Source organism: Dreissena polymorpha, unplaced genomic scaffold (genome assembly GCF_020536995.1).
Source record: "Dreissena polymorpha isolate Duluth1 unplaced genomic scaffold, UMN_Dpol_1.0 chrUn001, whole genome shotgun sequence".
Lineage (NCBI taxonomy): Eukaryota > Metazoa > Mollusca > Bivalvia > Myida > Dreissenidae > Dreissena > Dreissena polymorpha.
Window position 1 is genome coordinate 1,634,628 of NW_026273315.1, and position 16,382 is coordinate 1,651,009.

At 34.3% G+C, this 16,382-nt stretch overlaps 2 protein-coding genes across 2 annotated transcripts in view; both read right to left on the reverse strand.

Annotated features, from left to right (window-relative positions):
• Nucleotides 1-432: 432 nt before the first annotated feature.
• LOC127863163 (complement C1q tumor necrosis factor-related protein 5-like) lies at nucleotides 433-2,494 on the reverse strand. Its single transcript, XM_052402547.1, has 2 exons — nucleotides 2,062-2,494; nucleotides 433-845 (listed from the first exon to the last, which is right to left on the reverse strand). The coding sequence occupies exons 1-2, from the start codon at nucleotides 2,441-2,443 to the stop codon at nucleotides 433-435; spliced, it is 795 nt and encodes a 264-aa protein (XP_052258507.1). The 5' UTR covers nucleotides 2,444-2,494.
• A 3,746-nt stretch (nucleotides 2,495-6,240) lies between these two features.
• Nucleotides 6,241-16,382, reverse strand: part of LOC127863141 (sodium-coupled neutral amino acid transporter 9-like) — a 50,417-nt gene continuing 40,275 nt past the window's right edge. The window contains exons 12-14 of the mRNA XM_052402529.1: nucleotides 14,929-15,077; nucleotides 10,259-10,348; nucleotides 6,241-9,980 (exon numbers count right to left, since the gene is read on the reverse strand). Coding sequence (XP_052258489.1) covers nucleotides 9,812-9,980; nucleotides 10,259-10,348; nucleotides 14,929-15,077 — 408 coding nt within the window. The 3' untranslated portion in view covers nucleotides 6,241-9,811. The remainder of the gene's footprint in view (nucleotides 9,981-10,258; nucleotides 10,349-14,928; nucleotides 15,078-16,382) is intronic.

The following is a 16,382-nucleotide window of genomic DNA, read 5'->3' on the forward strand; positions in this document are numbered from 1 at the left end:
GTTTGACCTCTGAAAACATTTTTGTGCATAAACCTATTGTTGCTATTTAAGTGTAAAATAACTTCATTGTTATTGTTTATGTTCATTTCGAAAATGCCAGTATATTGGTGAAATTAAATATGGAGAAACAGTCACCGGACTATTTTAGATATTTTATGTCTGCAGAAATAAAGTGTCATACATAATCCTTACGTCACTTTTGAATACAGTTTACATGTGCTTTGGTTTTGTAACTTAACATTAAATATTAAATTATATTAGCATTGCCTAATATATCAATTTTCAATAAATTTCCACGAAAGTTTGAACGTTATTATACCAAACAATTAATATGTTTGTAAACTGCTTCTATGGTTAATATGTTGTTTCTAATGATTCTATATTATATCCTATGATTTACATGTTCATCGGGCAACAAATCGCATTTAATAATTATAAATGCACCAGGAACCCAGCAAAGCTGCTCCACTTATACCCCTCTTGGTAAAGGTCACACGAAAATATAGACCGCACCCAGACCTTTTCCCCCATCGCAACTTTAGCGAAGGCCTGCATGCTGACACAGACATCCGCATAATTTTCGTAGTGATATGATCTCTGCAACGGTTTCCCTTCATGTGTAATCTCAAGGGAAACACTCGAAGCTGCAAAAGGACAGTACTGCACCGTGAACATGTACACTCCAGCTACAGACGCCGTGAAGTTTCCAGTGGCAGGGTCATATCCTCGACCTTCGTTGACCAGAACGGTCTTGAACGCAATAACCTGGTTGCCAGTGAGAGGGTGTTTATTACCATCAGTATGAAGTCGAGCGTGGAAAATCACCAGTGGCACGACATTTTGTTCTGAAATAATAAACATGTGTTATTGAATAATATATCCTTTGCTATGTGCGGGTTAATTTCTTTGTGCCGACGATAATGCGAGCGCGAGTGCGTGTGCGCGTGCGTGCGTGTGCGCGAGGGTGTGTGCGTGCGGGCGTGTGTGTTTGTGTGTGCGTGCGGGTGTGTGCGCGCGTGTGTGCGTGTGTGTGTGTGTGTGTGCGCGTGCGTGTGCGTGTGTGCGTACGTGTCTGTTTGTGTGTGTGAAGATAAAGGGAACACGTTACTTTTGTGTTTAATTTTGAAATTGTTTCGCACACAGTACTGCAAAGTACAAATAATTGGACGTAATTATAAGCAATTAACTCATTCATTTGTTATTTCAGTGTATTCGTGATAACTGCAGTTGAATCAGTTTAAATTATTTTCGCTATCCTTTAAGGCTAGTATAAATCAAAAACAATAATTTCATTAACTCATGTTAATTTACTAATTTAGAGTGTGTCTATATGTAAATGTATCGGATGGTTTATGGTAATTAGAGTGAACATAAGTCACATGAGAGATATGATCGGTCGAAATTATCAAGATCATCAACGGATATTGTACAACGGTTAGACAGTAAATAAAACTCCAGTAGGAAGTTGTGAACGTCGTGTTTAAACACGTTTTATGGCACAACTTGAATGCTTTCATTTAATTTTTCAACTGGTAGGCGTTTGTAATCGCTTTAGCGCTACGAACAATCCCGACACTTGCAAATGCTCGCATCTGGACGTGAATTCACATCAACCAGCAAATCATAACAACTGCCATAAACGTCCATGCGTTTAACTATTAGCATAGGCTTAACTCGTCCTACCTCGAATTAATACTGATATTTGTATACAGACGAGCGAGGAAAATTTTCATTAACATAATTATTTTAGTTTTACAATCTTGTCTTAATATCATACTATTATTTGAAAGAATGTGCATTACACAAGTATTTTATTAATATTATAGAAAGACTTGTAGAATATTACTAATTTTATAATTACAGCAATTGCTTCGAGTTATATAACTGTATAATAAGTTTAACAAAGCAATATCAACCCACCTAAATCATAACATGTTTTATTCGTAACTAGTTTTGAAAGCATGAAAGCATTTATCGTTCAATGCAATGGATAACGTAATATTAATGTGAACATGTCAGGCGAAATAATTTGTCAATAGTTGAACAAACGAAAAGCATTACCTTTCATTGCGTTGAGTTCCTTCTCCGTCTTTGCTACGAGAACCTGCACATTTGTTTTCATTTCGGAAATAGTTTCAGATACATTTGTGATCCCCGAGTTGATGGAACTCTTAAGCCTTTCGTCCATCTCCTTCTTCTTAACTTCCAGTGCAGTCATTGCGTCGTTTAGCTTCACATTCTCCCCTTGTATCGCTTTTAAAGTGTCCTCAACTTTCGCATGTGTTTCACTTATTTTGTCCAGGGTGTGTTTCAGTGCCAGTTCATTGCTAAGCACTCGTTCGAGAAGGCTTACTTCGTACGCATACTTGGAACACACGGGGCAGGAAGGCTCTGCGGCATGCGATGTCCCTAATAGAACCAACAATACGAGCAAGCGCCACATTTTAACTTTTCAATGTTCACGAGTTGTATGTTAATAGAAAAATGGTTCTGTCCGTCTTTGCTGAAACATGCAATCGAAATGGAATTTAGATCTCTTATTCGTCGTAATATAGCACAGGTATGCTAGAGTACTTCAGCACATATTCGATAAATCAAGTCATCAACAAATATTTCTCTTAAGATGTTGAAGGACACTTGTTTGGTTTTATGTGTTGAGCTATAACTAATGTACAGAAAATACAGCTTTGATTGCTATTAAATAGTGAAGTCCAAGAGGTAGTGTATTGCCACTTGATTTCAAAAACCAATACTTACGTTAGCGCATCTGTTGTTTGTTTATGTTCAAAGAAAGGCATACTTTGTGTATCTTTGATGGTGGGAAGTACTTAACATTTGTATTCATAAGCATACGTCTTAGATGTGGATAAGTATTAAATAATCCAGTTTGAGAGATTTGTAAGAGTCGCTTTATTACTTTCTCATATGTTCGGCGTAATTGCTGTTCATGGGAATCGTTTAGCGAACAGTCTGTGTTTTTTGTTTTTTGTTTTGTTTCTTTGATGAGGAGTATTATGGAAAAGTATAATTATTTGAGTATAATTTAGCTAACATCTCTGAAGACATATCTCAAAGAGGTTGAGAGGTACAGAGTAGTTTACCCAAGAATTCCACTTACACCACAAGGATTGTTACATGTACTCAAAAAGGCATCTATGGGAACTCGACAGTTACCGTAGTATTGTTTTAAAGTACGCTCATACTTTCGTCTCTTAAGCTTATGTAGATTTTCCAACATACAACTGGGTGTTGCTGGGGATACCACACATGGTTTGTTGACCTCAAAGAAAGAAGAACTCTTAGCATTGTTTACACAGTGTAGCTCAACGTTGTATGTAGCACCGACGCTATATGTCGCACTAGACTTAAAATGTCGCGAGGCTGACGTAAACTTCCGCAAACTCTACTGAAGCTTTGTTTTTTCGAAAAATCTATCTATCCTCTCGTTTGCCCTAGATTTATTTCTTTCGACAATATTTGCAGCGTCATAATTGTACGCAAATTGAAGTGCATTAATTTGCACAAGAAATGCAAATATGCTGCATTTGTTTAACATAAACCAACGACTGTTTTATATTTTTAACAAATACAATTTACCCAGTTTTTAATAAGCGGTTTAAAATAAGCTGTTAAAATAAACAAATTAAAATAAATATAACGTACGGTCTATAACGGAACGTATTCCTTATTTTATGTTATAATAGGGATGTTATGCTCGTTCATAAAAAATATGTTTATTTAATTTCGTATAAACACGACATTGACGAAGCTAACATAGGGGCTCAAGTCGCTTATAACATTCATTGCATAATGATCTCACGATTGCCTGTCAGTAGTATTAAGCTGATGCTCTGTGACAAGCACACACTAAAAAGTGGTAAATTTATGTATTTCTAATGGCAAACGCTTATAAAATAAGTAAATACAAACGTAATAGATCATATTCGTGAGTGCGTGTTTATTGTGTGCGTGTGCGTCTTGCCTACTACATGTTCTTCTGCTTCGTTGTTTTGCAATAGGTTCCGTGCCATAAATATAGGATCGCATTGTATAGTAAGGTTTCTCTCTTGCTGGGGCGGCTGACGATTCGCTTTGTGCATACTATATGTGTCAATACAAATTTGTGCATTGTAATATTTTGAAAAAACAATTATTGTACGTAATCAACGACTATGATGTAGTGACTTTATCATTTAATTTGTTCACCTGTGTAAATAGCGCGCGGTAATGCTGTACAAGTAAATGTACTAAAACCCATGCGTTTTATGAAGCATCAATAGCAAACAAAGAATCGTGTATCCAATGATTTCAATTAATTGGATATTGAATATGCATAATCCAAGTTGGCTAATTTCTGTCATATCGTTTTTGCGAATTGGCACCAGGAACGACACTTATACTCGCCAGAACAACAATGTCGTTATGGCGGGTTTATTTGAAGGTCTTCCGTAGTGTCGTGTTGGTAACCTTATGTGACTATATTTCAAACCAATTATGGCTATAAATTATTTTCCTTTAATCATCAGTCCAAAATTGTACTGAGTATTCTAGAAAACGTTATTTTAGTTATACCGATGTATTGTAAATGCATCTGGTCTTGTGGGTGATATATTACCACCATGACGACCTAATCAGGTTGATTTTTGGATATAGAGTGAAACGCAGATTTAGGAATGATATATACATAATACGTGATATTTCTAACTTCAGAATCATCTTTAATGATCTTAGTTCAAAGCAACATTTAATTAAATAAGAGATAGTTTTGTAATATATAAGATATAACTCAGTTAATCTATGGCTAAGCACAATGATTTATTATTAAAATTCAATAAAAAAAGTATGTATTTGTAAAATGTGCGATCCGACCAAAGGAAAGTAATTCCTTTAAAGGGGCCTTTTCACAGATTTTGGCATTTTTAACTTATTCATTAAATGCTTTATATTGATAAATGTAAACATTGGATCGTAAAAGCTTCAGTAAAAAATCAAGAATAAAATTAAAAAAAGGAAAAGAACATTGCCCGGAACAGGTTTCGAACCAGTGACCCCTGGAGTCCTGCCAGAGTCCTGAAGTAAAAACGTTTTAGCCTACTGAGCTATTCCGCCGAGTACACATACTTGACGTATTTTATACCTTATATAAGCAATCTTCGTAGTTTCACAAATTTTAACGACAAAAACAGAACTCTCCAAATTATTCAATCGTTTCGCGTTGCAACGCTTTATAATTTTTAGGTTTTAAAATCGTCAAAAGATGCATATAATGGCTATATTAGACCATGGTAAATGTTCAGTATTACTGTTTCCTCACAAATATCATAACTAAAACGAAAATTTGCGAATCTGAAACAACTTTTTTCAATTTTGTCAATTTACCAAAGCGTGAAAAGATCCCTTTAAGGTACTTTTAATACTCCACAACATTTGAAAAAATGTCTGAGCGGGGATGTATTGGAGCCATTCAGACTCCACACATTGATCGGCGATTTGTTCTCATATTTTTCTATAGTTTTGTCGAACTACTTCCAAATATATAAAGCGAATACAATTAAATACTCAAATAAAGCAAAATTATGAAGTGTCGATTTTCAAGACAATGTTTATCCCAAGGGATGCATACATTCTTTAGTTTGAGTATGAACTTGACTGACACAACGGTACGGGAGTGTAAATCATGTTTGAGACTTCTTGATTTTCTTCAATATTTACGTAGTAAAACATATACCCGACGTCGTAGCGAAACGGACTACGCTTTGACCTCGTCAGCCCCCAGTGGATTTTTATGTGCGTTTATAGTGTGACTGTATAGCCGAAATGATTATGGTGGTGTTGATAACGATGCTAGGGCTGCTGACGATAGCGTTTGTTTCCTATTTTTTGTATCCAGTTTAAGGGTTTTGCAAGTTTTATGTCATATTAGTAAGACTGTGCTTAATCAATCTTACCAAAGATCAATTTAGAAACTTGCTTAATGATGTTTTATGTTATTTAAATAATTGGTGTATCTTTTATTCATACACAACAGAGTAAGTAAATACTGTTTAGTTATATAAATATATTTGGCCAATATCATTGTATATTACTTCCATGATATCTGCAATATGCCTTTCTTCTCAAAGGGTATAACAAACCTAAAAAATGAAAATACTATTTATTAACTAGCGTCTTCTTAGGCATTTTTACATAAATGTATGTGAGCATATTCATGTTTGAAGAATACAATAATGAAACAAAAACAAAAATTACACTTTTAATGTTTGTTACATCTTATGTAAGCAGGTAACTCACACATCAAAAAGCAGAATTTCAAAGAAAACATGTACATGAATACAAATCAGGTTACATACATATTCTTTTAATCTAAATAGGCATTTAATATTTATAATAATAAATAAATCACATCAGAACAAAAATTGCAAATAGAAAAAAATATTTGCAATAGTAACTTAAATACTAATATTCCAGACACCATGCACATTTTTTTCTTACTTACACATTTAATTTTGCTGAAATATTTTGATTTTATTTTCACATGATATATTCCAGACACAATATATCAACAAGTTAACCCTTTTCCACTCAGAAGCAAAGTGAAAATGGCTATGTGCAAACAACTTAAACCAGTACAGCGTGCGAGTAACTCGCAGTCTGTTCAGGTTTTATGCTGTTTGCTGCTCATCAGTATCTAAGGGTTGGAAATGAAGCTTTTAAAACTTGAATTTAGAAAGAAAGGTATTTAATTAAATGTAACTTTCTAAAGTAATACAAATGTGTCAAAATAAGTATCTAAGGGGTTAAGGGTTTATATAACCCGTTCTCATTAAAATGGATCCTAACATTCAATAAATTATGTGTCACTTTTACAATGTGACAAGCTTGCATAAGAGGTTGCATTAAGTTGAACATTCCTTAAAACCAATCAAACATTTTGTTATGTACAGGGGTTTCCCTGTAATCTGTACCAAGTGAACAAAAGAGTATATTTATGATCTTTGAAGGCTAAGATTTGATTGGGTATTTAACCCTTTGCATGCTGGGAAATTTGTCGTCTGCTAAAATGTCATCTGCTGAATTTCTAAAATTAGCATTTTCTTCTCTTTTTTTTTAGAATACTATCAGAATAGCAAATAGTTTGGATCCTTATGAGACGCAACATTCTGTGGTGTCTCATCTGGATCCAAACTGTTTGCAAAGGCCTTCAAAATTTGGTTCCAGCACTGAAAGGGTTAAATGTGATATGAACTTGAACTCTTACATGCCACCTCTTCTGCCATATGAGCAATGGTAGTGCTGTACAAGCTTACATAGCCGGGTATAATGGTCAGGAACTTGTGCATATGCTCAGGCTGGAAATCAAGCTAGGCTGGCAGTTATTGGCACAAGACCCATTTCTGCATGACGGGGGTCATATAAAAGCAACACCAGATTTAAGATAAAATTTGAATATCCAAAAGTTGTGTATGTAACATTTTAGTGCACAAGGATATGCAAAAAGAAAAATGGTATTGTGAGAAAATAAGTGTGTACCAACAATTTTATTAATTCAACATACCAATCTATCCAATCTTTACACAAAGAATGTAGAGTTTATAGTGGTGATAATAATATTATAGCTTAGAACAATGTTTACACAATTGATCAACGGCAGTGTCAAAATTCTAAGCATATGTTCAGTGCACAACAATTAATGAGCCACATTCTGCTAAAATTGGGCGAAATGCATGTGCAAACAGGCTAATCAATGATGACACTTTCCAATTTAATGGAATGTTTCTTTTTTAATAGTAGATTCATCTTAACAAAAATCGAATCTAGATGAAAGTGTTTACCCTGATTAACCTAAGCATACTGCACAAGAAGACAACACTTAACGCAAATGCATTAAACTCCTTGTTCCCAGATGGCGGCTCAAATAACAAAGAATCTCAGCAGCTGCAAAATACATTATTTAACCTGCATGCAAAGATACTATTTATAATTTTATCATAAAATATTATTTACAATAAACTTAACATGCTTAAAAGAAACTTGCACACATTTAGTCCAAAACACCAACAAATATCGGCTTTTAACCATTTCCCACTCGGAAGCAGAGGAAATGGCTTATGCAAACAGCATAAAACCAGTACAGCCTGGGAGTCACTCGCAAGCTGTTCAGGTTTCATGCTGTTTGCTGCTCATTAGTTTCTTAGGGTTGGAAATGAAACCTTTACAACTTGAATCCAGTAAGAAAGGTCTACAATTTGATTTGATTGTCTAAGAGACTTCAAATGTGTAAAAGTGCGTCTCTGAGAGGCAAAGGGTTACAGTATTTGTTGCTTTCAAACACATCTGAATATTGTAAATGAAAACGAGGGGGTGGGAAAGAGAATATCAATACTTTTACATGTGCATCCATGGCCACCCCCATCTCCTCAAAACCGAAACCAAAAGACTCTTTCCCCCTCAGGGACAAGCACTGAATGTTTTTTATAACATTCAGTCATTTGTCAGTCTAAATTCCTGTACATACATATATCATCTAAATCAAACCCAGGAAAACCATATTGATCTGTTTAATATTTAATATGTTTTCCAGTATTACATGTATACAGTTCATAATAATTTCAATGAGTAACAAACAGTTTTCTAGGCAGTGAAGTATCATAACACAAACAAAAATAAATACAATCTAGTGTGAGCTGGTAATTACAATGTACCCAGCTGATTGAAACAAGCTTTGCTCAGATGAAAACAGGTTTAATCCATGTGCGCAAATTGTTTATTGTTAGAGTGAGCAATCTGCACAGGCTCATCCAGGATGACACTTTGGGACAAGGATACTTTTTTGTTTTGACTTCCTTTAAACAAACAAGAAACCGTCCGAGACGGGTGATGCTCCCCAAAGGTTTTTTATCACAATATTGCACTAAATATTTAGATAAAAGGAAACGTCTTGAGGGCACAGTAGTTGGGGGGACAATAATTTTTTTATAGAAAATTTTAAAGGGCCATAACTCTGTGAAAAATCATCCGACCAGAGCCCCCTGATAATATGCACATCTCCTCTTGGTAGTGAAGCTTCCCATAAAGTTTCATTGAATTCCGGTCATAAGTTGCTGAAAAATAGCCCGGACAAAAATGGGGCACAGTAGTTGGGGGGACAATATTTTTTTTATGGAAAATTTCAAAAGGCCATAACTCTGTGAAAAATCATTCAACCATAAAAATTCTATAAAAGCGCAAAGTGTTGTCCATTATTAGCAATACGGTCTGCAATCTGGGACGATACTTTAGGCACAAAATGTGCTTAATTATGGTATAACATGGAAAATGTATACAGTCACAACTGTTTAAAATTAACATGCACATCAGCATTCAAAACATGTCAGATAGCCTGAGAAACTAAGGACTGTGCACATGAAACAAAAACAGTTGAATGAAAAATATAGTTAAATAATGCAAAACTAATATATTCAATTGATTTCACAAATGTAATAAAAGCTTATAATTCAACCATTTAAAACAAACAATCATCATATCTACTTGAAAAAAAAAAGTTGGTTACATTTTTACAAGATGACTGGCAGAAGTCTGCTTTTTACCATTTAATTGAAAAAAGAAATTGTCACACAACTACTTATTTTCAATCTACAATGTGAGAAGTTTAATGTAAATCAAACAAACAATGTAAAAATCATTCAAAGATTGAAATTTAAACTAAGAATGCAACAAGATAGCAATATCATATTAATGTTAATATCAACTCTAACAAATAAAATAAATAAACAACAATTTTGATCACTGCAGTACACAAAGCAACAACAATCTACAGAATCAAGAATTGACCAATGAAATTAGCGAGTCCTAGAACAATGAGGACGACATGGAAGGCGATGATTGGCGCACGCAGGGCGCCCTCTAGGTAGCGCTTCCTCATGTACACAAGGCACGGCAGGCAGATGGCATAGGAGAAACCACAAAACGCTCCGACAAATCTACAGAAAAATACAATGTTCATTCTTTCATTTACTCATTAGTAGAAGATAAAAATCTTCTGCATCAGCTTAAGATGAAAATTGAAAGGTAACAACACAATCATGTACTATTTGGTAATAACTTAAATAAAATATGTAATTTACAACAGAAAACTGCTCAACATTGAATTGACTTTAAATTAAAATTTTACAAAAGCTCTTCCAAGAAAAGTTGGATCTTTAAACTAAAATGAACAGATGAACATATAAAAAGAAACAAAACTTTTAACAAAACATACCCGATGATTTTACCGATAGATGGCAAGAAGACAGCAAAAAGGACGCACACTACTACCAGAAGGACGTTCAGCCCAAATACATGCTTCAGGCTGCAATAGATCAAAAGTTAATCACATAAGCAATGAATAATAAGAGAGACCTGAAGGCCCTTATAATTAAGCCCCTTTGGCCCTTTACTATAACTTAGATACACTTTTTGACACATTTGCAGTCCTTAAGCAAATCTAATTTAATTTATGACCTTTCTTAACAAATTCAAATTTAAAGACCTTATTTCCAACCCAAAGGCACTAGTGAGCAGCAAACAGCTAGCTTATAACTCGAACAGACTGCAAGTTACTAGCAGGCTGTTCTGGTTTTATGCTGGTTGCAAAAGCCATCTCACTTTGCTTCTGATGGGGAAAGGGTAAACAATCAATGTGAAAGACATCTGGCGATGATAAATGGTTCATTTCGAACCCTAAGATACTGATGAGCAGCAAACAGCATCAAATCTGAACAGTCTGCGAGTTACTCGAAGGCTGTTCTGGTTTTATGCTGGTTGCATAAAGCAACTTTCAGTTTGCTTCTGAGCGGGAAAGGGTTAAACAAGAGCTCTGTCACAGACAAGAACAGCAGACCTCTACCGGATTTATTATTGTAAGAGTAGGAACAGGATCTACATAAGCTACATCAAACAAGCTTAGGTAATTTTCAATTATGGAAGAAACCAGATTTTAGTTTTCCATTATTTCTGCAACCTGAGCAACCACAATAGTTTTACTGACTCAAAGAAACAAAATTACATGCATATTCCTAAATTAACCCTCTACCCACAAACCAAGTTTCATCGAATTAGCTTATTTATCATTTTATAGTTATTGCAGGCTCCAGGTTGAAATGAACAGACGGGATGACCAGAGTTTAACCTACAGTCGATGGTGTCAATCAAGAAGAGGAAAAAAAAGTTGCGTATACATTTAAACCATAGCACTTTGAGTTCTCCAGGGTCAGTATGCAAAGGGGACACGGGACAGGTGGTACTATCGAATATCTAATAGCCGTTCACATAGAAACATGTCTGTGATATTTGAAGTTCAAATTTGTGAATGATTAATATATACTGGGAAACTTTTATAATTCAATATAATTAGGGTAAGTATGTAATGTTTTACTATGACAATGGATTTTACAATAACACATATAATGATATAACAATCAATGCAATATATTAGAACACACAACATTTAAACATAATACCTCCTTGCAAACTCAAGTTATTGAGCAGAAAATGTTTGATAATTTAAGCAAAAGTTAACTTGATCTTTATACAAGTGGCCCAAATTCAGAAAAATATGAGCTGTGCTCTGTAAAAAAGTGGTTTAATGCATTTGCGTAAAGTGTACCAAAATAGAAACTTTCAGTTTTTATGATATTTTTCATGTCAAGAAAGTCTCTTCTTAGCAAACAGCAAGTTTAGGTGGAAAGTATTGTCCCTGACAAGCCTATGCGGACTGTACAGGCTAATCTTGGACGACACTTTATGCACATGCATTAAACCCCCTTTTCACAGAGCACGGCCCTTATAAATGAACATCCATCTAAATATACAGAATGATATTGAGTGCATTTTTTTCCTATTTTTATTTAAAGTAATCTTCACCTCCTAAGCCCGACTGACCCTAAATGCAATCCTTGATATGTCTGCCATTAATTCATCCACACCCAAAATTACCATGCAACACCTCCTTCCAAACGTAAATTCTTGAGCAGAATTTGTTGTATTATTGGCGTCGCTCTTGAGAGCGGCTTCTAGAATGTAATGCATTTTTTTTTCGCTTATGGGAGGAGAAGTTATTTGAAGGATCAATGTATATATTTTTGTTTTAAGAATAGCTTGCATAGTGGTGATTTTTTGTGTAAATTAGTGTAAATAAGTACTGCATTTGTGTCTATTACATTTATTACAACATTTATAGCCAATAATGCAAAGCTTATTGTTTTTATTAATAACTGATTCACAACTGATCACAGGGGAAAGATCACAGGGACTGGGCAAATACGCGAAACTTTCTGGTTTTGTATAAAAACAAAACATTACACTGAAGTTGTTTACGCAACAACCATCTAAAGGCCCCCGGTTTAATCCCGGCTTCCGGCACGAACGGAACAGTTCGGCGGCTGACAATTTTTTCAGTCAGGTTAATAAATATAATAAAGCTTTATTTTATGTAGACATTTTAAAATCCATTTTACTACAATTGGACATTTTTATTAAAATTTCTTACATCACTTAAATATCTTATAAAAAAAGAAGCGCGACACGTATTACTATCCAGGTGGTATGTGCCCTTTAGCATTATCAGACCATGACGTCCATTGTAATCTTCATTAGAATTTGAGAAATTTTGAAATCGTTGTTCGAAGTCCAAAATTTTCATCCGATTGTTCCCAAACTTGCACAAGTTTTTTTTATCAATAAGGACCCAACCCAAACTCTCTATATGAGCAATATCGGACCATAAGTCCAGAATAATGTCTCTTTGAATTTAAAAATAAAAGTAAAAAACTGCTTGGTTAGGTGATTATGTCAACATTTTTCATCAGATTCTTTCTAAACTTACAGTGTCTTCATATCAATGAGCATTTTTACCTCATTAAAAATGAGAAACATCTGGACAATAAGTCCAGAATTTTTTTCTATTAAATTTGACAAAATAAAAAATTTCCACTTGTTTAAAAGATTTCACAACTTTCGTCTGAATCTTTCCAAACTTGTTAAGTGTTTTTATATCAGTATTACTCGAACCTATTGAAAATGATGAATATGGGAGCAATAAATCTATTATGATCTTTTACTGAATTTCAAAGTATTGTGAAATGCAGCTTCTTCATGCGATTTACAGTTTTCATTCAATTTTTTTTTTTCAAACTTTTACAGTGTTTTCATATCAATGAGTACTCAACCCCTATCGTAAATGAGCAACGTAAGAATAAGTTCAGAATCATCTCCCCTTGAACTTGAGAAAAATATGAAATTACGCATACAAGATGAAGCAGATTTTTTAAAACCTACACAGTTCTGTTCCATTAATGAAAACTGCACACGGACGCCAGTAAAAAAAGAAAACCAATGTAAATAAAATGAACTATGAAATATTTGGGGGTTACAACACAAAATCATAGATAATGGTAATTTGGGAGTTATAACATAGCATCAGAAATAATGGTTATTTGGGGGTTATAACACAAAATTATAGATAATGGTTATACCAGTATCTTTTTCTATTTTGTTTAAAATAATCGGCAAATATATTAATATTTACAGTAGAAAAAAAATAATTGTTCCATGTAACTTCATTGAGTGCCTTTTACACTGAAATTCCCGACACCCTTTGATGCTTTGCATCAATACTTATCTTGTCTTTTATACTGTTACATGTACATTTAATTTGACCTGACTCACCCTAAATGCAATCCCAAGTGAGGTCTATTATGTAAGTTACATACACACACAATTTGAATGAATTAGTTTCATAAAAAATTAAGTTGAAACAGTTGTTCAATACGTAACAACGGTGACCTTGCCTTTGACCTGACAAGTCTTAAATACCATCCCAAGCTAGGTCTCTATATTTAAGCTTCATGTATCCAAAGAGTCATTAAGATTGGTTAATTCACGCTAATGTTATTGACTGAAAACTGCCTCTTACAGAGCAGACAATATCTTATTGGCAAATTTGAGATAATTTAATGGCCAGAAAGGCTTTATGGAACCTGGTTCAATCTCAACTTTGTAAGAAAAATTATGCCCATAAATGTTGTAAACAAGTTTGATGATGATTTGATTAAAATGTTTGAAAATGGACAAGCTTTATTTGGCTATTTGTTTATATTTCACCAACAATTATTTTTCATTGCTTCATCGCTCTTTATTAAACTTGGCTGAGATACAAAGCCCACAAACATTATCACCATGTTTCATGATATTCCAATCAAATATTTTTTAGAGCGGACATCATTCCTATATAAGCCAGCCACTAGCCCAAACTCTGCCATATCATTGGGACAAATGTTGTGACAATTTTCATGGTTTGGGTAAACTGTGTACTAACTTCTAAAAGCTTTTTCACAAAACATGATCTTATCACCTTGTTTTTTTATCTATCATTTCCCAGTTACAAACTCTGATAGGATATCATAGGGACAAATGTTTTGACCAAACTTCAAGAAGATTTGGGCAGAAACATTACTTCACGAGTGTTAAGCTAAATAATGTTGACACACGCCAGACCAAGGGGATCACAAGCACTCATCAAAATAATAACATTTCTTAACCCTTTGCATGCTGGGAAATTTGTCGTCTGCTAAAATGTCGTCTGCTGAATTTCTAAAATTAGCATTTTCTTTGATTTTTTTTCAAAGAATACTATCAGAATAGCAAACAGTTTGGATCCTGATGAGACACCACGTTCTGTGGCGTCTCATCTGGATCCAAACTGTTTGCAAAGGCCTTCAAAATTCGGTTCCCGCACCTAAAGGGTTAATAATAATATAAACAATAATGACCTACCACAGTATAAAACCAATACTTTGTTGATATATACTGAATCAAAACATCACTTTATAACAGAATAGAAAAAATCTGTTTTTTTAAGACAGACAAAAAAAAGGAAAACAATTTTCACACCTTGGCCATATGGATCCAAAGAGTGTGTTCATGAACTGAATGCGAAAGATGTACATGAGTAGGGGGAACACGCAGACCATCTGAAAGAACAGCCCAATACGTGCCACAAAAGCCATCACATTGGTGTCCTTCAGGTTGTTCAGGAAATTCTGAAATAGAAATTTGTCAATTTAGGGGTAATACCATGAAACCATGTATTGACTGAATGTTTCTGTATCAGATAGAAGTTCATGATCAACATTCAACAATAATTTAACCGTTTCAGTGCTGGAACCGAATTATGAAGGCCTTTGCAAACAGTTTGGATCCAGATGAGACGCCACAGAATGTGGCGTCTCATCAGGATCCAAACTGTTTGCAATTCTGATAGCATTCTTTGAAAAAAAAATCAAAGAAAATGCTAATTTTAGAAATTATCGTACCAGCTGGACTGCACAGGCTAGTGAGTAATGTTTCGTACCAGCTGGACTGCACAGGCTAGTGAGTAATGTATCGTACCAGCTGGACTGCACAGGCTAGTGAGTAATGTATCGTACCAGCTGGACTGCACAGGCTAGTGAGTAATGTATCATACCAGCTGGACTGCACAGGCTAATGAGTAATGTATCGTACCGGCTTGACTGCACAGGCTAATCAGGGATAACACTTCCACTTGTATTCAATTTTTCATCTAAAAGTCTATTCTAATTGAAAATCCAGTCAAGCAAAAAAGTGTTGTCCTTGATGATAAGCCTGAGCAGACTGCACAGGCTAATCTGGGACTACACTTTATGCAAATGCATCAAACCCCTTTTTCATACAGCGCTGCCCAAATGTGTAAACTTTTGGGGTAATACCATGAAACTTGGGATGGCATCGAATCCCTATATCGGTATTCGAATATTCAATAGGATATTCAAATATTTGCATAAAACAGCCGGATTTATTTAACTTCTATTACTCAGTTTTGTTTCCAGTAGGGAAATTAAATATAAATTGACACAGAAATACAAATGAATATACAATTGTTGTGTTGAGAAATAGAAAGGTAATGTAGCTTAATTGTAAAATCAAACTTTTAAAAAGCCTATTTAGGCGCAATATATCAGAAAAGATTGAAACTTGTTCTGTGTTTAACTTCCATTGTTTTGTAAGTTCTATCCATTTGCTGAATATTAGGCTGTTTATGAACGTTGCAATGGAATAATTGTATCACTGTCGGCTAATACTATGACGGATACTGTAATTGGGCACAAATAGAAGGAAAAACATGTCATGGAATTTTATTTTTATTTAAAAAATTTAGGTAACAATAGCAAGTACGTTAATTTTAAGATTAATGAAACATATCAATAAGGCATGCAAAGTACACCAAACATTCAAAAACAAATATGAGGAAAAATCTTCATGTCATAGAATTTTATTTTTATTTGAAATTTTAAAATAACAATATCATGTACGAGTGTGTATATTGC

What these genes read in the sequence shown, in the direction of transcription:
- LOC127863163 (XM_052402547.1), bottom strand. Translation starts at nt 2,443, where the DNA reads ATGTGGCGCTTGCTCGTATTGTTGGTTCTATTAGGGACATCGCATGCC. An exon ending in GGAACTCAACGCAATGAAAG is followed by an intron (nt 846 to 2,061) that starts GTAATGCTTTTC and finishes TTATTATTTCAG; the next exon opens with AACAAAATGTCGTGCCACTG.